At 50.8% G+C, this 24,612-nt stretch overlaps 2 protein-coding genes across 2 annotated transcripts in view; both read right to left on the bottom strand.

The window, feature by feature from the left end:
* Positions 1-706: 706 nt before the first annotated feature.
* LOC138764400 (gamma-secretase subunit APH-1A-like) lies at positions 707-20,168 on the bottom strand. Its single transcript, XM_069940269.1, has 7 exons — positions 19,952-20,168; positions 11,920-12,090; positions 9,128-9,201; positions 7,883-8,005; positions 7,229-7,356; positions 3,943-4,066; positions 707-1,625 (listed from the first exon to the last, which is right to left on the bottom strand). The coding sequence occupies exons 1-7, from the start codon at positions 20,062-20,064 to the stop codon at positions 1,561-1,563; spliced, it is 798 nt and encodes a 265-aa protein (XP_069796370.1). The 5' UTR covers positions 20,065-20,168; the 3' UTR covers positions 707-1,560.
* The window catches only part of rab13 (RAB13, member RAS oncogene family), a 59,414-nt gene continuing 46,873 nt past the window's right edge, over positions 12,072-24,612 (bottom strand). The window contains exon 9 of the transcript XR_011358147.1: positions 12,072-12,090. The gene's annotated coding sequence lies outside the window, so the exon portion shown is untranslated. The remainder of the gene's footprint in view (positions 12,091-24,612) is intronic.

The following is a 24,612-nucleotide window of genomic DNA, read 5'->3' as shown; positions in this document are numbered from 1 at the left end:
TTCCAGAGAAAATATTCCCAGTCTGTTCAATCTCACAAGCCCCTGTCTGCTTGACCTCTCTCTGTAGCTCAGAGTCCCAGCACCATCCTTGTCAATTTCTTCTGCACCCTCTTCAGCTTGTTGTCGATAACTTTCCTGCAGCACAGTGACCAAAGCTGGACACAATCGTCCAGTCAGGGCCTCACCAGCATCTTCTACAACTGCGACATTACCTACAATACTCTGATCTCCTCCACTCCTAGAATGGGGAAAAATCTTAAATAGGCCGGGCTAATGTCCCAGACTGACTGAGAGAGCAAATTAGCTGAAGTTGTGCCATCTGATTTAGAGTTGGTAAACCTGAAGAGCGGTGTTCCTCAAAGCAAGTCCATGTACTGGAGTGGGGGTGGGGGATAGCGGGGTAGCGATTCTCCTTGGCTTTGCAATGCTGTGAGAAATTGGTTGTGTGGGATAGGAGACCATACACTCAAATTCACACAGACACACACACATGCACACACTTGATCCCTCACAAACAAGCACACAGACACACACGCACAAACACATTCAAACACACGTGCATACACACACCCACAGACACAGGCATGTACGTGTGTATGCACACATGCAGAAACATGTGCAAACACGCACTCAAATGCAGACACTCACGCATGTGTTCACATGCCCACAGTCACCCAAACGCAAACATGATAAAGTCCATCAAAAATAAGCAAAAAAATCAGTGTATTTTAAGTGAAATATTAACTGATCTGAGAGCCAGTGTCCACCTTGACACAGTATCAGTTACCTGGCCACAGACCTCATTAATGATACATGAAGTGGTCTCTCCTGCCCACGTTGAGGCTTGCGTCAAGGAAGATGAGTGCAGAGGCTCAGGGGGACCTGATTTGTGGCAAGGATTTATTTTAGAATTATTTTCTCCTGGAATGTTTTATTCTCTTTTTCACATTTGTGAGGAGGGAGGAGGAGAGAGGGAGAGAGGGAGAAAGGGGAATGGAGGAGGGGAGAGGGAAGAAGGGGGAGGGAGGAAGAGGAGAGGGAGGGAGGGGAAAGGAGGGAAGGGAGGAAGGGGAGAGGGAGGGAGGGAGGGGAGAGGGAGGGAGGGGGAAGGGAGGGGAGAGGGAGGGAGGGGAGAGGGAGGAAGGGAGGGAGGAGGGGACTTTGCATCCCCTTGTGTTGAGCAACAGAGACCATTTACCCACACCCCCTCCCTTCAAGCTCCAGGCACCCCACGGGATTACGATTCCCTGAGCTCTATGGAGGGGAAGGTGGTGGAGAAGCAGAGCCCGTGGCTCCCACCCATCTCCACGACCTGCATGCCGTGCTGACGGAGAACGGAGCAGCAATCCCAAATGCTCGGAACCACAGTGGGCCTCAGACCCAAGTCCCACAGCCTGGTCCGCAGTCCCCACCCCACTGCTGGCTCTGCGGCTCTTTGCCTGTCCAGCAGACGACGTCCCAGGTCCGCGCCACCCCTGAGGAGGTGGGCTCCCAGTGTCCGCGGGAGGGAAGGTGCAAGGGTGGGTGTGGTGGGGAGGGGGAAATCATTCCTTTTCTCCTTCAATCCTCAGCCGGCGTCTGAAGAGTCGAGTAGACAAGGATGTGAGGGTTCGGGTCCTGTTTGCCTAAAGAAAATGAAAGGCTCCTTTTAATGTCACAAGTTAGATATTAAATTGTAAAAGACATGATATACTTCAACTTTTGTAAAAGACAAGAGTCTGCAAACGTTGTGATTGTGATAAAGAAACGGAGATACTGGAGGAACTCGCAGTGTCCACAGGAGGGAAAGAAAAGCCGCTTTCAGGTGGCCAGAATACCCAACTGTCATGCCGCCTGTTCTACCCCAATGCGGCTGTCAGGTGGCCAATGGAGAACCTGGCCCCGAGAAGCATTTACCTAACCCTCCTCGGGTAGGTATATTCTCCGGCTCGGAGCATCCCCCATTGCACTGAATATCCTGTTAAATATTGTTTCTCTCGCCATCAGGTAGGTAACAATTTAACAACAGCACCTTACGTTTAGTTAGTGACCTTAATGTCGCAAAGCGTTTATTTGGTTTTAAAAAATAACTACTTTGGGGCATTAGATTACATAACCAAAAACTCAGTAAAAAATAGTGCATTGCTTCCAAAACTCAGAACATTGACAGCTGAAGGCAGGGCTGCCAAAGTTGGCAAAATTAAATGCTGAGATCAATTAAGAGGTCAAAATTAAAGAACTGAAGATATCTCAAAAGCGATACAGGGCTTGGAGAGGAGAAGGGAACGCAGCAGCAACTACGGCCCAGTCCACAGGAGCCCATGTTTGCTCGGACGCGGCTCTCCTTCAGCTGGCACGATCAGGTGACAGAAAGGGGTCTTCTCCGCGGCCACCTGAACGTTCCAGCTGCACTCCCCCAGCTGCGCCTGCTGGTGCGTCTTCTGAGTCCGAGCATCTGAAAGCGGCTAGAGACTACTGATGCTTTGGTCTGAACCATTCTTCAAGGAATAACCAAACAGGAAGATGTCAGATTAAAGACTGAAGACTGACCAGGAGGGGGTGGGGAGGGGGGATGGTCCAGACCAACAGAAGGTGTTAATTGGATATGATAAGAGGATTTAAGTTAGGCTTTGTGAAAGGAGGGAGAGAGAGGGGGGGGGGGTACAAGAGAGAGAGAGAGAGAGAGAGAGAGAGAGAGCGAGCGAGCACTGGGGGAGAAAAGAAGGGTGGGGGGGTTTAACGGAAGCCAAAGAAGTCGATGTTAGCACCATCCGGTTGGAGGGGGCCCAGTCAGAAGATGAGGGGTTGTTCCTCCAATTTGCGGCGGGGGGGGGGGTGTCCTCAGTCTGGCAGTGCGTGAGACCGTGGACGGACATGTCAGCAAGGGAACGGGACGTGGAATTGAAATGAGTGGCCATTGGGAGACCCACGCTTTTGCGATGATAGGTGAGGAGGGATGAGTGTGTGAGGGAATCATGGAGGGAGCAGGATACGAAGGAGTAGGGAACCCTCCCCCCACAGCACCTTCCCCTGTGGTCGCAGGAGGTGCCGCGCTTGCGCCCACACCTCCTCCCTCACAGTGCGGGGCCCCAAATAGGCCTTTCAAGTGAAGTAGCAGGACTGATTTGCTTCCCGTTATGGCCTTCTCTACGTCGGAGAGACTGGGAGATTGCATCACTGAGCATCTCTGCTCTCTCCGCCACAACGGTGACCTCCCAGTAGCCAACCATTTCAATTCTGAGTCACACTCCCGTGCTCATGTATCTATCCCTGGCCTTATGTCCCACCCAGACCACCCGCAGATTGGAGGAACAACACTTTATTTTCAGTCTGGGCCCCCTCCAGCCAGATGGCGTTAACGTTGACTTCTCTGCTTTCTCCTCACCTTCTTTCCCCTCCCACTTTCCCGGTTTTCCAGTTCTCCCCTCCCTTCTCACTCCACCCACCCAGCCATCCCTCCTCATTGCCCTGATTCTGTTCCCTCCCTCCCCTTTCCATCCATCATCTCCTGCATTTGCCACTCCCCACCCATCTTTTGTTTGAAGGTCTGCCAGCATTCTTGATGAAGGATGGAGGGGAGACGGTGGTGTCTGTAGATGGAGGAGAGATGGCATGGGATGTGGACGGAGGGGAGACAGTGGGAGATGTAGACGGAGGGGAGACAGTAGAAAATGTAGACGGAGGGGAGACAGTGGGTGATGCAGTCAGAGGGGAGATGTAGACGAGACTGAGGGTGGGGCGGGGGGTGCATGCAGTTTTTTAATGAATTTTACAATCCAAAATGGTGTGTGATTTTTCTGGGATGTTTGGATAACATGGAAAAGCTTTTCTCTGTGTCTTGATATGTGGGTAAACAAAGAACAAGTCCGATGAGGGAGCCAATTGTTCAATAAAAATACAGATTCTTGCCAGTGGAACCTGAGAGAAGGAAAGTGAGGGGCAGGTTCATCGGTCGGTACCTACATGCGAAACATCGCCAGATGTTGTGTGCCGAGCCTCCAGCTGTGCAGTAGGCCCACGTTCCCATGGTGACCACCATGCCGAATATCGGGACGAGGCTTCCCACATACCATGGATTGAGGAACGTCTGCAAAAGACAGCAAGTGGGAGAGTCACACGGCGTCGAAACAGGCGTGGACTTGCCTAGAATGTCCCACCCAGACTGGTCCCACCTGCCCGTTTGGCCCTCCACACCCATTCTATCTGTGCACTTGCCCAATTGTTTTTTTTTGGGAGTTCAGATGGGTGGGCAGTCAGGGCAAAGGTTCACGGGTCAAGACATCGGCAGCTCGGATGGGTGGGTGGCCGCTGGTGTTCAGGAAAGAAGAACGGTCGTGCTGCAGGATCGCAGCTGATCCACTTTCCTTGTCCAGTTTTCCTGCATTCTCCCACAAACCTTGGTGGCACCACCAAGGAATTATTCTCGGCCGATGGGTACTGGCCACATAGCTCTCTGTGCTGAGAGGCTCCAAAGGTCCCAGGACTCAGGAGAAACTCTCCCTTACTCAACATCATCCCCCTCCCCATTTACTGTAAACACTCATATAATAGTCGTTTTTAAGACCAATTTTTTGAAGGGTCAACTTTTACATATACATTTGACCACATTAAGTCCCTGCAAGGTGTTGGTAGATCAGATGGCCGGGACCGGGTAGTGTTTGCATCAGGAGTTAGGATGGGTTGGCAGCTGGGGCCTAGGAGAGAGCCTGTGGATGGGAGATTGGGAGGTGGCCAGGGCTTTGGGAGCTCAGATGGGCGGGCGGTCGGGACAAAGGTTCATGGGTCAAGGCATCGGCAGCTCGGATGGGTGGGTGGCTGAGGCAAGGATCCGTGATTGGGGCATTGGGAGCTCGGATAGACGGGCGGTTGGGGCATCGGGAGCTAGGACGAGTGGGCAGCCAGGGCCTAGGAGAGAGACTGTGGCTGGGGCATCGGTAACTCGGATGGGCAGGCGGCTGAGGCAAGGGTCCGTGATCGGGCCATTGGGAGCTCAGACAGACAGGTGGTTGGGGCGAGGATCCGCAGTCGGGTTGTCAGTAGCTCGGATTGGCAGGCAGTCAGGGTCAAAAACAGAGGGATTGACTTTTACATGGAAAATACATGATTTTTGGGCCCAAAAAGATGGGGGGGTTGACTATTACATGGGATTGACTACTACGTGAGTAGATACAGTAAGTATTAAGAACCTTATCTTTCAGTGAGAGCGGCTCTCATTATCCCAAACTGAGTACAATCCCAATTGTTCCTTGGTCAGGCAACCCAGATAAAATCATGAGGGGCACAGAGAGAGTAAATGCAAGCGAGATTTATCCACTGGGGTTGGGTGTGACGAGACATGGAGGATATGGGGGAAGGGAAATGTTTAAAGGGAACATTGGGGAGAACCTTTTCATGCCGAGAGCGGTGGGACGGTGGAACGGGCTGCCAGCTGAAAGCATCGGCCAAATAACTACAGGAAAGATATCAGTAAAATTGAAAGAGGGCAGAGAAAATTTAGGATGTTGCTGGGACTTGAGGAGCTGAGATACAGGGAAAGGTTAAACAGGTGAGGACTTTATTCCCTGGAGTGTAGAAGAATGAGAGGAGATTTGATATGGGGTATACAAAATTAGAAGGGGGCATAGGGTAGATGCAAGCAGGCTTCTTCCACTGAGGTTGGGTGAGACAAGAACTAGAGGTCATGGGTGAAGGGTAAAAGGAGGGGTGCTTAAATTCAAACATAAAGCACAGTCACAGGCCCTTCCGGCCCACGAGCCCAATGAACTTACAACCCCCAAACATTTTTGGAGGGTGGGAGCAAACTGGAGCACCCGGAGGAAAACCCCGCAGACACGGGGGGAGCGTGCAAACTCCTTACAGAGAGCCAGATTTAAACCAGGGTCAGTAATAGCATTGCGTTATCTGTGCCGCTATTTTGTAAGAATGCATGGCTTTATTGAGGGAACATTGGGAGGAAATTCTTCAGGCTGAGAGTGGTGGAAGTGCAGAATGAACTGCCAGCAAAGTGGTGAATGCAGGCTCAATTCTGGCATTTAAGATAAATTTGGAGAGATCCGTGGATGGGAGGGGTATGGAGCGAGTACATACCAAGGAGATTATTGTGAACCTCGGGGGAGGAAGGGGGTGAATCAGGAGAACACGAACCAGTCCTCATCGAGGGGGGTCAGCAGTGGAAAGGGTTAACAGCTTCAAGATCTCGGGCGTCAACATTTCCGAGGACACAATCACCCAGAAGGTGATTTACTTCGTGAGGAGTTTGAAGAGATTTGGTACGTCACCAAAGGGCCACTTTCGCCCCTCTAGTCTGTGCCAAACCACTTTTTTCTTGCCTAGTCCCACTGACCTGTACCCAATCAATAGCCCTCCATATTTTAAGGTGCCTTGAGAAAGCAGCCTCTATCCTCAAGGACCACCCCCTCACCCCAAACACCCAGGCCATACCCCCTTAAATCTGCTACCATCGGGAAGAAGGTACTGGAGGCTGAAGACGAGCACCCAGCGGCACAAGGATGGCTTCTTCCTCTCCGCCATTAGATCCCTGAACGGAAAAATGAACTGCTACCTCACTTTCTCTTATTTTTGCACTAATTTATTCCTTTTGAAATGTAATTTATTGCAATACTTGCACTGTAAAAATGCTGCGGCAAAACAACATATTCCTGACAAATAAATTCTCCTTTTCCTGAGGGCAAAATTTCTACTTCTCAGTCATGTAAGCTGTACTGAAGAAAAAAGACGGGTGTACTAAGGAGGAAAATGTACACAAAGAAATAGAAATGTAAACAAACTGACTGTGCAATACAGAGAGAACGAAAGAAAATCAATAGAGTCCGTGAATGAGACCCTGATTGAGTCTGTCGTTGAGGAATCTGATGGTGGAGGGGTGGCAGCCGTTCCTGAACATGATGGGTGCGAGTCTTATGGCACCAATACCTCTTTCCTGACGACAGCAGCGAGAATAGAGCGTGTGCCAGGTGGTGTGGATCCTTGATGATTGCTGCGGCTCTCTCTCTGACGGCAGTGTTCCCCGTCGATGTTCTCGACGGTGGGGAGAGTTTTGCCTGTGCTGTCCTGGGCTGTGTCCGCTACCTTTTGCAGGGCTTTTCACTCAAGGATATTGGTGTCCATGATGCAGCCGGTCAGCACACTTTCCACCACGCATCTGTAGAAATTTGCTAAGGTTTCTGATGTCATCAGCCCTACTCCACACCACCTCCCCTGACCCCACCCCGAGGGAGCAGATACTCACCAGGCCTGAGGTGAGCATGTGGCTCGTGACGACGATGGCCAGCACCAGCCTCTTCCCCTTCTCACATGCGTCGAAGAACAGCACACCCCAGAACGTGTGGAGGAGCACCAGGGCCATGGTGAGGAATGCTGTCGGGGAAGGGAGGCAGCGGTTAGACCGCGTCTGTTGCCCTGTCAATGCATCTGCCATCATGAGGGACAGAGAGCTGGGGCAGCAGGCCCTTCATCCCACATAGTCCATGCTGGCCATTTTGTTCCTCCCCACACCCCTGGATTGCACTCCTCATCCACACACACTTGGGTGACAATGGACAGTGGCCGATTAACTCACCGACACCACGCGTCGCAGCACACACACACTGGCCCAAATTCCTGCCAAACACACACATCATATGCACAAGCAAGGATACACACACGCAGACACACTCAGACCTGTAGACTGACATGCACATACACCCCTACAGACATACAAGCTCACACACACCAACGGACACACACAACCTATAGATGCACATGTGGACACAGACACACACCTTCAAACATACATGCACACACCAACACACACAGGAGTTGTGTTAAAATATGGGGAGAAGGCATCACCCCTAATTCACCTCCCCCCCATCCCAGTTGTAAAGACCTGGCTTCCTCTCCTCACCTGAAGTCAGGAAGAAGTAGGGCGACCCGCCGTGAATCCCCACCACTCCCGGCCCCAGCGAGTCAGACAGGACGTTGATGACGGAGAATGCACCGCTGATTACTCCAAAGGAGAGTCCGGAAACTGCAGAGAGGACACAGGACGTTATGAGGTGGTGGTGAGAGGAGCTGGGGCTTTATCTTTTAGTTAACTTTAAAATATTTATCTTAGAGATAGAGCACGGTAACAGGACCTTCTGGCCCGTGAGCCTGCAGCGCTCAAACACGGCCCATTAATGTACCAGCTCTTTGGAGGGTGGGAGGAAACCGGAACACCCAGACGAAACCTGGGAGGACACAGGGAAGAACAAGCAACTGCAGATGTCTGTGTCCAAGATGGCGACGCTTGTGCTGAGCAGCATACTCGAGGGGGTATGCAGATTCCGGGGGAGCCTGCCCCCGAAAATGGGGAAAGCACCCCATGCCCCACTGAGAGGAAACATGGGATATGACCTACAGAGAAGGTGAGCACAGTAGTGAGGGGATGGCCCCACACAGTCTGGTGACCTGCATTCGAAGGCTGTGGGGCTGCTGGAGACCACCTCGTGGGAACCAGGTATCAGAGCTGGGTTTCTGCTGAGGGCATGAAGGGTCCTGGGGCACTGGAGGTTCCCTGATCATGTCAGAGGCTTGGATCTGGAGCCCAGGTTCACCGATGGATTGAACTAGAGTCTGTGCAGCCATGGGAGGGCTGGAGGTGAATTCATGGACACTCGCCACCTCTGAAGGGACTCTCTTTTGCTTCTCCTATTGTTATGGGCGCCGGGTGATGCTCCCAGCGACTCGTTGCTTGCATTGCGGCAGACACAGCTTGAACTATATTGCGTATATTACATCTTTAATGTCTTACTACGCGACGATAAAAAGGAACGTTCAACCTCTGCACGTAACGGCAGCACACTAACCATGCTGACACAGAGGTGGAGGAAGTGAGCAAGGGGTGGGTATCAGTTTACAAAGGGTATGGATGTTGGGAGGGTCCAGAGGAGGGGTGGGGAGGTAAAGTAACAGGTGGAAGGGTTACAAGGCACACTTTCTCTTAGAGGGCAGGGAGCCACTACCTCAGGGAGCAGTGGAGCGTGTGAACCCTCCCCATATTTGCATAGCACGTGGTGGGGAGCAGATGGCGACAGACCCAGCAATGGAGGCTTTCGAGGGAACGGACTCCGGGGAATATGCCGCTGCCTCGACTGAGCTCCCAACTCACCGTACGCCATCTGACCGATGGATATGGGCGATTTTCCGTCTTCACTGAAGGCCACCAGGCCCTGATCAGCTTTCCTATTGGCCAGAAGAAGACCCACGTAAAGGTTCAGGTGGCTGGGCCTCCCGCCCCTATCCACCCCACACATAGTGGCACAGGCCCTTGTATCTGTCCTGTGATTCCCTGATCCCCAAGTGGAGACAACTCCGCTGCCTCTACACGACCCACCTGCGTTACTGAAAGCAGCACACAAAGGGTGCCGGAGAAACTCAGCAGGTCACACAGCGCCCAGTGGAGGCAAAGGGCCGTCGGCATATCCAGCCGGAACACTCATCAGGAATCTGGTACATCTGAATAAAAAGGTGGGGTAGGGAGGGGACAAGGGACAAGGGAAGGGTCCAGAGCCAGAGCAGAGGGAGGAAAGAGAGAGAGAGAGCAGAGCAAGGGAGGAGGGAGGGGAGGGCGAGTGAGGGAGGAAGGGAAGGGAAGAGTGAAGGGGAGGGAGGGGAGAGCAAGGGAGGAGGAGGGGGAGAGCAAGGGAGGGGCAAGCAAGGAAGGGGAGAGCGAGGGAATAGGAAAGGGGATGGAGGTAGGGAGGGAGGGAGGAGAGCAAATGAGGGGGAGAACAAGGGAGGGGGAGAGCAGGAGATGGTGAGAGCCGGAGAGGGTGAGAGTGGGGGAGGGTGAGAGCAGGATGAAGAGAGCGGGTGAGGGTGAAAGTGAAGTCTCTCGAAGACTTCCAAAGTCCCATCTACTCCTCACAGGTTCAACAGTTGCCTATTCCACTGCAGGACTTACAATAATCTGTTTGGTCCACTGATCTGCAAGGTTAAACAGTGTGGGAAAAGGCCCTTTGGCCCAACTTGACCATGCTGACCAAAATCATCCCATCCACACCAGTCCAACCTGCCTGCTTTTGGTCCATTTCCCTCCCACCTGAACCATGTATCAATCCAAAAGTTTCCTAAACTTTCTAATGGCATCATGAAGAAGGTGTGTCAGCGCTTTACTCCCTCAGGAGTTTGAGTATGACAGGGGAAACCTTTGCAAATTTCTACAGAGGTGGGATGGTGGAAAGTGTGCAGCACAGCCTGGTATGGGGACAACAATACCCCTATAAAAGGACACAGCCCAGGCAAAACCCTCCCCGCCATTGAGAACATCTGCAGGGAATGCTGCCGTCGGAGAGCAGCAGCGATCATCAGGGATCCACACCACCCAGAGCAAGCTCTTTTCACATTGCTACCGTCAGGAAAGAGGTGCAGGTGCTTCAAGATTCAGGTTCAAAAACAGCTGCTCCCCCTCCACTCCTCGACAACAAATTCCATCAGGGACTCATTTAAGAATCTTATTTGTGCACTTTATATTTTTTTCTCTCTGTATTGCAGTCAGTTTGTGAGGTCAGGAAGACGCAGCAGTGTTTACAGTTCTTTGTTTACACGTCTACGTTCAGAACAGCTTTTTCCGCTGCACATGAGTGGTAATTCTGCCGTGCCTGCAGGAAAAAGAATCTCAGGGTTCTATGTGATGTCATGTACGTACTAGAACATACCGTACAAGCCCTTCGGCCCTCGATGTTGTGCTGACCCATATATCCCACCTTAAAAAAGTACTAAACTCTCCCTATCCCGTAACCCTCTATTTTCTTTCAACCATGTGCCTGTCTAAGAGTCTCTTAAATGCCCCAAATGTTCCAGTCTTCACTAGCACCCCTGCCAAGGCATTCCAGGAACCCACAACTCTAAAAATATCTACCCCTGATTTCTCCCTGAACTTTCTTCCCTTAACTTTGTACAGATGTCCTCGGGTGTTTGCAAGTAGTCAGGTCACTCATCTGAGCACTGCTGGTTTCATGTAACCTAGAACTACCTGTCACATGGTCAGGTGGTCGGCGACTAAACCGGTAACCCCACCAGGCATGCCTTGTCGGAGGGCGGCTAGACACCCTGCAGGATGAAAAACAAGACCTGTCAAAGAGCAGACGAACACTCTCAGAGGGTCAATGGCCATCGAGCAAACACGGAAAGGGCATCCCTTTCGTCAAAGCTCGGTCTGGCCATTCACTGCCACACAACCTCCCACAGCCGTCTTGGACCCATGCTGGGTCCGGGAGGGGATGTCGAGAGGGTAGGTCTGGACCAGTGCAACCCCCTACTCACCTTAATCCATTCACAGATACAAGGAGTGGGGGTATCAAGCTCTACAAACTGACTGAAAGGAACCATCCTTGTCCTACGTCTTGGAGAGCCAGAAGGTGTTTGCAACTCCCGTCCTGAAAAAAAGGCACTGGTGGTCTACCTTATCTATACCTCTCATCTTGTGTTACGTTCCCCTTTCTCTTGCCTCATAAGACATTTTCTAATCCAGGCAACATCCTGGTAAGTCTCCTCTGCACCCTCTCCATAACTTCCACATTCTTCCCATAATGAGGTGACAAGAACTGAACACAATACTCTGTGTTCTCATCAGACATTTGTAGAGTTGCAACATGACCTCTCGACTTTTGAACTCAGTCCCCCGACTAATGAAGCCCAGCGTCCCATAGGCCTTCTTAACCATCCTATCAACCTGCGTGGCGATCTTGATAGATGCATGGATTTGGACCCCAAGGTCCCTCTGTTCCTCCACCCTGTTAAGGACTGTTCCTCCATTTTGCAGGTGGCCTCGGTTTGGCGGTGCCTGGGGCCACGGATAGATATCAGCGTGGGGACGGAGCGGGGAATTGAAATGGCTGGCCCACCTGGGAGGTATGACATCCTCTAGCTACCGACAGGAGGTCCCCAATTTGAGCTTACTTGAGCAGTTTGTAGTACGCAAAGCGGAAGGCCTCCTGAAAGAGGACGGAGATGGCAGCTCCCATGATCAGCAACGCCCTCTGGACGCTGGGGTTTTCCTTGTTGCTGAGCTGGACAGCGATGAACCACAGCAATGAGGAGAGGAGCAGGGACACCAGCCAGAAAAACGACCTGCAGGCAATGAGGGCACGATTAGCACCATCGCGCACAACGGGACCACGGACAGAAGCAGCTGTAGTGGCAGTATTGCTGCTGTTGTGGACCCAGGGTGGGGGGAGCAGGAAGTGGACACACTGCACTCCACCTGGGGTCCAAGCACCTAATCCAATTGCCGTCAGCTCCGCCCAGGCCTTAAACGGCCCATTAAAGGAGCCGATGGCGATTTATTTTGGAATCCTGTGACCGTGAGATCTGGGTCCAAGATGGCGGCGCCCATGTTCGGCAGCGACCACAATGAGTTGCAGACTCTGGGGAAGCAGGGCACGAGAAAATATGGAGGACCTTCCCCTCCCCCGCCCCCCCCCCCCCCCGTTTGAATACGAGAAGCAGAGGAGACGACCCACGGGACAGTGGCCACATTGGCGAGGGGCTCTGAGGCAGAAGAACACACAGGTGTGGGCTGCTGGTGACTTGAGGCGAGGCACCCACGTAGACTGCTGACGACCGCAGTCAAATGACTCACACCAGCCACAGACTGCCGAAGTCCAGCTTGAAACCGGCTGAAGGAGCGCCAGGTATCAGAACTAGGATGCAAGAGGGTGTCAGAGGTGTGCACCTGAAGCTTGGACTGAAGACTGTGTGCCTTGAGGCGAATGCACGGATGCTCAGTGACCCTGGGGGGGGGGGGGGGGGCCGGGGGGAGAGAGACTCCCTTTCTCTGACTGTCAGGGGCACTGGGAAATTTCTGCTCATACAGACTCAAGGAAATTTTGTGTCATTACCACATTTCTGTTCTATCATACGACAATAAAATAATCTTGAAACAGGCCAAGGCATCCATGCAAAATCCTCCCTACAAGTCAGTCCCATTTGCCTGCATTTGGCCCTCATCCCTTCAAACGTTTCCTTATTTAACGATCTGTCCAAATGTCTTTTAAATGTTGCAATCGTCCCCACCCTCTCCCGCTGTCTCCGCCAGCTTGTTCCACATACGCACCCCCTCTCTGTCCAGGAAAGGTTACCCCTCAGGTCCCCTTTGAAATTTTTCCCATCTCACCTCAAATCTCTTCATTACTATCATACAACAGAGAAGATTGAGGTTGGTCAGTTGTTCTCATCAGAGGGGGGAAAAGCAGAATTAGCCTCAAGATTCAGGATTAGTAGATTTAAGATGGAGATGAGGAGGAGCTGCTTTTCCCTGGAATCTGTGGGATTCGTTGCCCGTTGAAGCAGTGGAGGCGACCTCAGTGAATATACAGTACAACTCTGATTATCCGAAATGGTTGGGACATGGCTTATTTTGGATGAACGGTATTTTCGGAGAACTGATCTTTTTTTTTAAAAACAGCCCAGTAGCAACAGCAAATCACTTGTAACAGTGTTTCAATGACAACAAACAACATGGGAAGGCTTTTTAAGGATTAAAATAATAATCAATCTTCAACCTGTGATGTCAGTTCGGCACCGAAAATTATATTGGATAACTATTGTTTCTGATATCTTCATTTATCCAAAAATTTTTCAGAGGTGAAATGACCTCACTTTCAGGTCCAAAAAATGTTTGGATAATCCTTAATCCGGTTTCAGATCATCACAGTTGTACTGTATTTAAGGCAAGGCTGGATAGATTCCCAAACAGTCAGGGATATGGGGAAGAGGCAGGTATGTGATGAGCCAATCATCAGATCAGCCATGATCTTATTGAATCATGGAGCAGGTTTGCAGGGCCGAACGGCCGATTCCAGCTGGAGTAGGGGAGGCAAGGGTGATGGGCAGGCGAGGACGGTGGGGGGGGAACCTGTTAAACGTGGCTTAACAAGAACTACATATGAAGTTAGGAAGACCCAACCTTTCTCAAGGATGAAGGAGGAAATAATTTCCACCGCAGCAGTAGTGAGTCTGGACCGTCAGAAACAATGGTGGCCACTATATGTCGCCTTGTGTTTTGGCCACATTTTTATTATCGGGACAACCGACCATTATGGGTAGCAATGGAATTGGACTCAGCTAAAATATTTCCAATTTAGCACTTCTTTAAACCAAGTTCATTGATAATATGATTGTTAAGCATTCTGTAAAAATATGGCTGCAGTTTAGAAAACATTTTGGATTTCACAGTCCTATTTTATCTAATCATTTTTTCAACCTTCTTTCCATGACTTTGTCTTTCAGAATTGCACAGGTCAGGTATTCAGTCTTTTAAGATCTTTTTATTGGCAACAGCTTTGCATCAATCAAACAACTCTGAAATGTTTAATTTACCCAGTACAACGGCCGGGTGAACACTTATCCCTGCTTCAGTCGGGAGACAAGGGGGCCCCCCAATTCCTTTCCCTCTCATCGGGAAATGAGTGCCCGGGCGGTCTGTCTGACCAATAGACGATGGCCAATGCCTTGCGGGCGCAGCCAGAAAAAAGTCGACGACGGCGACACACTGTGGGAATGGGTGACTGCCATCTGGGCCAGGCTCCCTGTCCTCCCAGATGGAGCCTGCATGGCTGGCTGCAGTGGCACCCCATTGGCAAGGTGATATCAGTGTTTTAGGGATTGAGCACTTATTGTGGGTGTCGACGGGGGAACCTACTTCCCAGGGAGCATGAATGTGACTGGGTGTCTTGCAAGGGTATTTAGTTACCACCACATGTCCCAACCTTGGAGAGGTGGTTTTGCCCCTCACGGGGCTGGTGGCTGGGAAAAAATGTCCAGGAAGCTATTACCCTCCTGGAGGGATCAGAGTACATGGAGCGCTGAGCTCTGTCTCCCTGCCGGTGACTCGCGGAGATGTATGGCCCCTATCTGTGAGCTCTCCAAGACAATGCCCCCCCCTCACCCCCACAGAAGACTACCCTTCTCGATGTGAGGGTCTACGAAACACTCGTCAAAACACACTGCTGCGACCTCCTCACTGATTCCAGTCACTACATCAGCTCATTTTACCTGCAGGGGCTTTGTCACTTATTATGCACAGAACTTTCAAGCAGACATACAACAGCTGTTGCCATGGAAACGTCAACATTGGCCATTCAGCTGCGTCTTCCAAGTACAGCCTTTGTAATGGATTTTTTTTAATGCTCCCTGAGCTCTGCAGGAAATTGTATTTTCAGCTTTTAATTACAATGTTATAGATCACACACTATCAGGAAATATTGCATATATTTTGTTTCACTTGACAATGACAGCTTCACCACAGCCCTCCCATTAACAGAAACAAACCTCTTGGGGTGGGGACTTCAGGGGGTTTTATTTAAAATTACTAATTTGGCTAACTTGCGGTCTCGACTCCTCCTGGCTTTCGTTACAGGGATCCAACACAGGCACTTGTGGCATCTGGGTAGAGAGAACGCGAGCAGGTACAGTATCCTGACATCGGACAACAGTCCAGGGAAACGGGTACACTCTGGGTATACATCTGCCAATCTGCCCCCTGCCTCACCACGGGATAGCAGGGTGTCTGGACTCTATGCATAGGGAGTGCCCAAGTGCGAGGAGCGGGAGGCACGAACCAAGAGAGGGTTCTGGCACCCGATGGATGACCTTGCACTGCCTGCTCGTAGATACTGGTGGGAAGGGTGCTCCCATTTGCCAGCCGAGCAAGAGAAACCAGGCACGCAAGCCAGTGATCAGACAAATTTCTTTCTCTTCCCTCCCCTCTGACACTGGGGACCAGATCCCACAGGACCCTGCTCTATCGGAAACACAGCAACCCTGTTTGGTCAGAGGGGAGCTGGTGAGGTGTGGTCTCCCAGCCTACACTGAATTTGATTACACGTCTTGTCCAGCATACGGAAACCACTTCTGTATATATTGATTGGCTTGTTTTTTTTATAACATGTACATAAGAGTTATTGAGATGATCTTCATAGTGATTGCAGAATAATGTGACTTCCAAGGTGGAATGTTGTGTGAGGAGGGAACGCAGCCTCCCTGCCTGTCTGGAACATGTGGATTGTGGGCGGTTCTACTCACCTGAAACTTATTTGGAAGCCACCACTAGCGCACACCTTGACATTGGCTCATTTAAATCACCCAGGGTCGATAATGGCCAGAAGCACAGATTAGCACCAACATACGGCACATTCTTTCTCTCTGCTTCTTGGTCCAAGCCCCGGGCATTGTTCTATGCCAAGTCACTACTGTGAACATGGCTGGAAGTGTTCACTACACTGAAGTTGAGCCGTAGTATTGCGATAAATCAATACTTGCAGAAAGCCACACCCCCCAGCCTACCCCCCCCTCCCCGTTGGTAAGGGAACCGGGTGTGTGTGAGTCCCTGTTTGTAGTGTGTGAGTGGGTCAAGTATAGGTTCAGTATTGTTGGAGGTGAATGTCTACATTGTTGCTTAAGTGAAATGGTGATCGAGTACGCCTGTTTGTTTCCCATATGTTAATTAAAGTTATGTGATTGTAACACGTGTTCAGACTCGTCTCTACATCACCTTTGTTGACCTCACCAAAGCCTTCGACACCGTGAGCAGGAAAGGGCTTTGGCAAATACTAGAGCGCATCGGATGCCCCCCAAAGTTCCTCAACATGGTTATCCAACTGCATGAAAACCAACAAGGTCGGGTCAGATACAGCAATGAGCTCTCTGAACACTTCTCCATTAACAATGGCGTGAAGCAAGGCTGTGTTCTCGCACCAACCCTCTTTTCAATCTTCTTCAGCATGATGCTGAACCAAGCCATGAAAGACCTCAACAATGAAGATGCTGTTTACATCCGGTACCGCACAGATGGCAGTCTCTTCAATCTGAGGCACCTGCAAGCTCGCACCAAGACACAAGAGAAACTTGTCCGTGAACTACTCTTTGCAGACGATGCCGCTTTAGTTGCCCATTCAGAGCCAGCTCTTCAGTGCTTGACGTCCTGCTTTGCGGAAACTGCCAAAATGTTTGGCCTGGAAGTCAGCCTGAAGAAAACTGAGGTCCTCCATCAGCCAGCTCCCCACCATGACTACCAGCCCCCCCACATCTCCATCGGGCACACAAAACTCAAAACGGTCAACCAGTTTACCTATCTCGGCTGCACCATTTCATCAGATGCAAGGATCGACAACGAGATAGACAACAGACTCGCCAAGGCAAATAGCGCCTTTGGAAGACTACACAAAAGAGTCTGGAAAAACAACCAACTGAAAAACCTCACAAAGATAAGCGTATACAGAGCCGTTGTCATACCCACACTCCTGTTCGGCTCTGAATCATGGGTCCTCTATCGGCATCACCTACGGCTCCTAGAACGCTTCCACCAGCGTTGTCTCCGCTCCATCCTCAACATTCATTGGAGCGCTTTCATCCCTAACGTCGAAGTACTCGAGATGGCAGAGGTCGACAGCATCGAGTCCACGTTGCTGAAGATCCAGCTGCGCTGGGTTGGTCACGTCTCCAGAATGGAGGACCATCGCCTTCCCAAGATCGTGTTATATGGCGAGCTCTCCAATGGCCACCGTGACAGACGTGCACCAAAGAAAAGGTACAAGGACTGCCTAAAGAAATCTCTTGGTGCCTGCCACATTGACCACCGCCAGTGGGCTGATATCACCTCAAAACCGTGCATCTTGGCGCCTCACAGATTGGCGGGCAGCAACCTCCTTTGAAGAAGACCGCAGAGCCCACCTCACTGACAAAAGGCAAAGGAGGAAAAACCCGACACCCAACCCCAACCAACCAATTTTCCCCTGCAACCGCTGCAACCGTGTCTGCCTGTCCCGCATCGGACTTGTCAGCCACAAACGAGCCTGCAGCTGACGTGGACATTTACCCCCTCCATAAATCTTCATCCGCGAAGCCAAGCCAAAGAAAAAAAAGAAAGACTCGTCTCTCTGTGGACCCACAGAACCTGATACTCTTCCCCACATGACACATGGGCAGACGTGTCAGTGTGGGAGTGGGGTGCAGAATTGAAGTGGTTGGCCACTGGGAGATCCCTGTCACTGATGCAGACAGAGCAAAGCCGCTCAGCGAAGCGATCTCCCAGCCTACATCCAGTCTCTCTGATGTAGAGAAGGCCGCAACGGAAGCACCAGATGCAGTAGATGACTCCTGAAGATACACAAGTTTTGCTTTACTTGAGGACTGTTTGGGGCCCCGAAGGGTGGTTAGGGAGGAGGTGTGGGTACAAGTGTGGCACCTCCTGCAGCCGCAGTGGAAGGTGCCTCGGGGGCGAGTGGTGAGAAGGGATGAGTGGTTGAGGGAATCACGAAAAGAGGGGTCCCTGCGGATACAGGCATGTCGGCACGGGAGTGGGGTGCAGGATTGAATTATAGATTCCCTGATGGGCTGATCCCTGAAACATTGGTTTCCATATAACCATATAACCGTTTAGAGTGCAGAAACAGGCCCTGTTGGCCCTTCGAGTCTGCGCCAGTTCACTTGAACAACCGCCTCACACCCATGTACACATTCAACTTTCTCTTAAATGACAGAAGGGACCCTGCCGCAACTATCTCTTTTGGAAGATCATTCCATTCTGCCACCACTCATTGTTCCAACCTCCCCTGCCCTCAGGGGAAAGAATCATTGTTGTATAAAGAATACTGTTAGTCCTGCTAAGATTTTACACTTAAGAAGCTACAAAAAAGACATTGTAAGGGATTTTCCTCATTTGCCCGAAAACAAATAACTAATCTTGTTAAACAGGAAAGTCTGCAGAAGCTTGAAATGTACAAACGTGCTTGAGAAACTCAGCAGGTCACGCATCTCTTGGACGCAAATGGTAAACCAATATTTTGGGCATGAGTTCTTCGTCAAGTAATACCTCCTTGTTAAACATTCAGTAAATTTACCTTTTTACGGTGTAATCAGCTGTCATTAAAAAAAAGGGATGCTGCTGTAAGGACCTGGGAGGGCCAGGTCTGCAGGGTCCTACTGTCCGGTTCCATTATGGACAGCACCGTACAAGCTTTAAACTGGTTGGTTGGTGTTTTACATCAAATCCTGTAACCACAAAGATGGCAGCGGTCCACAAGAGGTTGCAGAATTCAGGGGAGCAGTGGACCAGCGCAGGGCACCAGAAATGGCAAGAACACCCCCCATTGAGAAAGAGAAGCAGAAGTGGCGGACCAGTGAGAGGCCTGGCAGCCGAAGGATCTTCGTGTGCAGCGGGTGACTTGCAGCCAGAAGGCCTTCACAGGCTGCTGGAGATGCAGGCTCATGGGAACCGGCTAATTGAACCAGATTTCGAAAGGGCTCCTGAAAGGCCTCGGGCGCTGAAGGCTTCCCAAAGGTTTGGATCTGGAGCCCGGGTGGCTGATGGACCGATTAGGAGTATGTGCAGCTGGGAAGCGCTGGAGGCAAATCCACGGACACTCAGTGTCTCTGAATGGGACTCTCTCCTCGTTTTAGGGGCGCCGGGCAATGCTCGTATCAGCTTCTTTGCCTTACGGCAGGTAGGAGTTGAAGGACTCAATCCCCATCTAATGAAGCCCAACATCCCATTGGCCTACTTAACCGCTCTATTAACCTGCCCATTGACCTTGAGAGATGTATGGATTTGGACCCCCAAGGTCTCTCTGTTCTTCCATCCATTAACTCAACTTGCTGATCCATCTCCCTCCAGTATGCTGGTCTCTAACCAAAATAATCCCTTTAAAGCAGAGGCCATTCCCTTTAATTGGTCCTTCCTTTTAACTAAATACCTCCTCCAGTATCTTGTGTTACGTTCCCCTTTCCCACTACCTGTGTGCCTCCTCCCCTTTAATTGATGCCTTCAACTCGGCATGCACCTGCTCCATACATTGATGCCCCTGCCTTGAACTTGGCATGCACCTCCCCTTTAATTGCAGACCATCCCTTTAAGGGTTCGGCTTGAGGCGCCCGGAACTCCGGGCATGGAAGAGGGACGGCTTGCCGGCGAGGAATTGGCGGCCTCACTCACCCGGCCACCAAAATTATGACCCGCAACGGGTCCCTGAACACGGTGATTAGCAGCAGCGCCGAGGCCGGCCCGAAGGCGATGAACGTACAACCGAAGAAAACGGCGGCACTCATTTTTTCCCCCGCCAACCTTGGTCAGCCGGCAGACATTGAAGCCGAGAGTGTCCAGTGCCAGAAAAGCAGGGCCCGCCCTTGAGTGTTGCGCCCCACAACCAATCCCATGCAGCGCCCCCAAACGCTGCAGCCAATCGGGCCGGTGGATGGGGGAGGGGCTGCGCGTTCGCGTGATTGACGGCCGACTCAAACAATTGAACCTGCGCGAGGACGGGTTTGGGATGATTGATGTCCATCTTAACCACTCGGATCCTCGGAGTTTGAACCGTATGTCCAATCGTGAGGGCGGGCTAAATTGATGGACGGGCAGTAACGCCAATGGGATTGTGCGCTTGGGCACTTCATCCTATCAGAAATCGGCCTGAGGGTGTGGCAAGGCGGTGCACGACGTGTTCTGCCACCAGTCAAAAAAAATAAATACAAGGTTTGCGCATGCGCATCACAGCAATTCATTAGCCTCATGTTCCGTTTGCTTTGAGTACACACATAGTATCACATACAACGCTGAGATTTTTTTTCCTGCAGGCGAGGCAGAATAATGCAAAAGACTGAATGCAGAAAAAGATACTTTATACCAGAGAGAAATATTAATAAGCAAGTAGAAACAAACTGCCATACAGAAAATAAATATTCAATTATATATTTTGAAATACAATACAATGTTAGAAAGGGTACAGTCCTGCATTGTGGTAGAAGAAATAGACGGGCAGACTATTATGTGTTTGTGGATCGCGGACTGGCATAGGGTCACCAATGCCCCTAAGCGGAGAAAAGCCCTCCAAAAGGTATTGGATGCAGCCCAGGATGTCACCAATCGAGAACATCTACGGGGAACACTGCCGTCGGAGAGCAGCAGCAATCATCAAGGATCCCCACCACCCGGCACACACTCTGTTCTTGCTGCTGTCATCAGGAAAGAGGTGTAGGGGCCACAAAACTCGCACCCACCAGGTTCAGGAACAGCTGCTCCCCCTCTATCATCAGACTCCTCAACCACAAACTCAATCAGGGACTAATTTCAGGAATCTTACTTGTGCCTTTCATTATATATTTTTCCTCACCATTGTTGGAATGTTTGTTTACATTTCTGTATTTGTTTCAATGTACATTGTGTACAGTTAAGTGGTAATTCTGCCTCTCCCAAAGGATAAAGAATCTCAGGGTTGTATGTGATGTCATGTATCTTTTCTTTTTTTTTCTTTGGCTTGGCTTCGCGGACGAAGATTTATGGAGGGGGTAAAAGTCCTCGTCAGCTGCAGGCTCGTTTGTGGCTGACAAGTCCGATGCGGGACAGGCAGACACGGTTGCAGCGGCTGCAGGGGAAAAATGGTTGGTTGGGGTTGGGTGTTGGGTTTTTCCTCCTTTGCCTTTTGTCAGTGAGGTGGGCTCTGCGGTCTTCTTTAAAGGAGGTTGCTGCCCGCCAAACTGTGAGGCGCCAAGATGCACAGTTTGAGGCGATATCAGCCCACTGGCGGTGGTCAATGTGGCAGGCACCAAGAGATTTCTTTAGGCAGTCCTTGTACCTTTTCTTTGGTGCACGTCTGTCACGGTGGCCAGTGGAGAGCTCACCATATAACACGATCTTGGGAAGGCGATGGTCCTCCATTCTGGAGACGTGACCCACCCAGCGCAGCTGGATCTTCAGCAGCGTGGACTCGATGCTGTCGACCTCTGCCATCTCGAGTACTTCGACATTAAGGATGAAAGCTCTCTAATGGATGTTGAGGATGGAGCGGAGACAACGCTGGTGGAAGCGTTCTAGGAGCCGTAGGTGATGCCGGTATAGGACCCATGATTCGGAGCCGAACAGGAGTGTGGGTATGACAACGGCTCTGTATACGCTTATCTTTGTGAGGTTTTTCAGTTGGTTGTTTTTCCAGACTCTTTTGTGTAGTCTTCCAAAGGCGCTATTTGCCTTGGCGAGTCTGTTGACTATCTCATTGTCGATCCTTGCATCTGATGAAATGGTGCAGCCGAGATAGGTAAACTGGTTGACCATTTTGAGTTTTGTGTGCCCGATGGAGATGTGGGGGGGCTGGTAGTCATGGTGGGGAGCTGGCTGATGGAGGACCTCAGTTTTCTTCAGGCTGACTTCCAGGCCAAACACTTTGGCAGTTTCTGCAAAGCAGGACGTCAAGCGCTGAAGAGCTGGCTCTGAATGGGCAACTAAAGCGGCATCGTCTGCAAAGAGTAGTTCACGGACAAGTTTCTCTTGTGTCTTGGTGTGAGCTTGCAGGCGCCTCAGATTGAAGAGACTGCCATCCGTGCGGTACCGGATGTAAACAGCGTCTTCATTGTTGGGGTCTTTCATGGCTTGGTTCAGCATCATGCTGAAGAAGATTGAAAAGAGGGTTGGTGCGAGAACACAGCCTTGCTTCACGCCATTGTTAATGGAGAAGTGTTCAGAGAGCTCATTGCTGTATCTGACCCGACCTTGTTGGTTTTCGTGCAGTTGGATAATCATGTTGAGGAACTTTGGGGGACATCCGATGCGCTCTAGTATTTGCCAAAGCCCTTTCCTGCTCACGGTGTCGAAGGCTTTGGTGAGGTCAACAAAGGTGATGTAGAGTCCTTTGTTTTGTTCTCTGCACTTTTCTTGGAGCTGTCTGAGGGCAAAGACCATGTCAGTAGTTCCCCTGTTTGCGCGAAAGCCGCACTGTGATTCTGGGAGAATATTCTCAGTGACACTAGGTATTATTCTATTTAGTAGAATCCTAGCGAAGATTTTGCCTGCAATGGAGAGCAGCGTGATTCCCCTGTAGTTTGAGCAGTCTGATTTCTCACCTTTGTTTTTGTACAGGGTGATGATGGTGGCATCACGAAGGTCCTGAGGTAGTTTTCCTTGGTCCCAACAAAGCTTGAAAAACTCATGCAGTTTGGCATGCAGAGTTTTGCCGCCAGCCTTCCAGACCTCTGGGGGTTTCCATCCATACCTGCTGCTTTGCCACTTTTCAGTTGTTCGATTGCCTTATATGTCTCATCCTGGGTGAGGACCTCATCCAGCTCTAGCCTTAGGGGCTGTTGAGGGAGCTGGAGGAGGGCGGAATCTTGGACTGAGCGGTTGGCACTGAAAAGAGATTGGAAGTGTTCTGACCATCGGTTGAGGATGGAGATCTTGTCGCTGAGGAGGACTTTGCCGTCTGAGCTGCGCAGTGGGCTTTGGACTTGGGGTGAGGGGCAGTACACAGCCTTTAGAGCCTCGTAGAAACCCCTGAAGTCGCCATTGTCCGCGCTGAGCTGGGTTCGTTTGGCGAGGCTAGTCCACCACTCATTTTGGATCTCCCGGAGTTTGCGCTGAAGATGGCTGCATGCGCGACGGAAGGCTTGTTTCTTCTCTGGACAGGACGGCTTTGTAAGGTGAGCCTGGTGGGCAACCTCATCCAACGCACCCCTACAGCCGACAAGGTTGTCATCCTTGGCGACTTCAACGCTCGCGTCGGCAAAGACTCAGAAACCTGGCCAGGAATCCTGGGCAAGCATGGCATCGGCAAGTGCAACGACAATGGGCGCATCCTGTTGGAGCTCTGCGCAGAACAGCGGCTTGTCATTACAAACACCCTTTTTTAGCAGAGGGATAGCCTTAAGACTACCTGGATGCATCCCCGATCCAAACACTGGCACCTCCTGGACTACATCCTGGTGCGAGAAAGTGACAAACGAGATGTGCTCCACACCAGGGTCATGCCCAGCGCGGAATGCCACACTGACCACCGGCTGATTCGCTGCAAGCTCAACCTTCACTTCAAGCCAAAGCCCAGGAACAGTAAAGCCCCCAGAAAGAGGTTCAATGTTGGAAACCTGCAGTCAGACAAAGCGAGAGGAAACTTCCAGGCAAACCTCAAAGCAAAGCTCAACGATGCAACCCGCCTCACGGACCCGTCCCCTGAAACCCTCTGGGATCAGTTGAAGACTACCATACTGCAATCCACTGAAGAGGTACTGGGCTTCTCCTCCAGGAAAAACAAGGACTGGTTTGACGAAAACAGCCAGGAAATCCAGGAGCTGCTGGCAAAATGTCATGTATCTGTAATAAATCTGTTATGTACTCTAGCAATAAATCTGAATCTTATTTGGATGGGGAGAACATTCAAAATTCAGAGGTGCAAAGGGACTTGGGAATCCTCATGCAGGATATACTGATGTTTAACCTCAAGGTTGTGTCGATGGCAAAAAAGGCAAATGCAAAGTTGGCATTCATTTCTAGAGGTATACCATTTAAGAACACAGGTGTGATATTGAGACTCTATACTAGTGAGCCCACACGTAGAGACTATATAATTTTGGGTGCCTTATTTGAGAAAAGATATGCTGGCTTTGGAGAGGGTTCAGAGGATATTTACCAGGAAGGATACCAGGAATGAACGGGTTAGTATATGAGGAATGTTTGTCGGCTGTATTCGTTGGAGTACAGAAGGATGAGGGGGACCTCATAGAAGCATTATGAATGCTGAAAGGCTTGGTCAGAGTACATTTCCCATGGATGGGGATTCTAGGACAAGAGGGCACAACTTCAGGATAAAAGGCCGTCAATTTAAAACAGATGTGGAA

Source organism: Narcine bancroftii, chromosome 5 (assembly GCF_036971445.1).
Source record: "Narcine bancroftii isolate sNarBan1 chromosome 5, sNarBan1.hap1, whole genome shotgun sequence".
Classification (NCBI taxonomy): domain Eukaryota; kingdom Metazoa; phylum Chordata; class Chondrichthyes; order Torpediniformes; family Narcinidae; genus Narcine; species Narcine bancroftii.
Note: the sequence above shows the minus strand (reverse complement) of the source record. Positions and strands in the feature narration are given on the sequence as shown.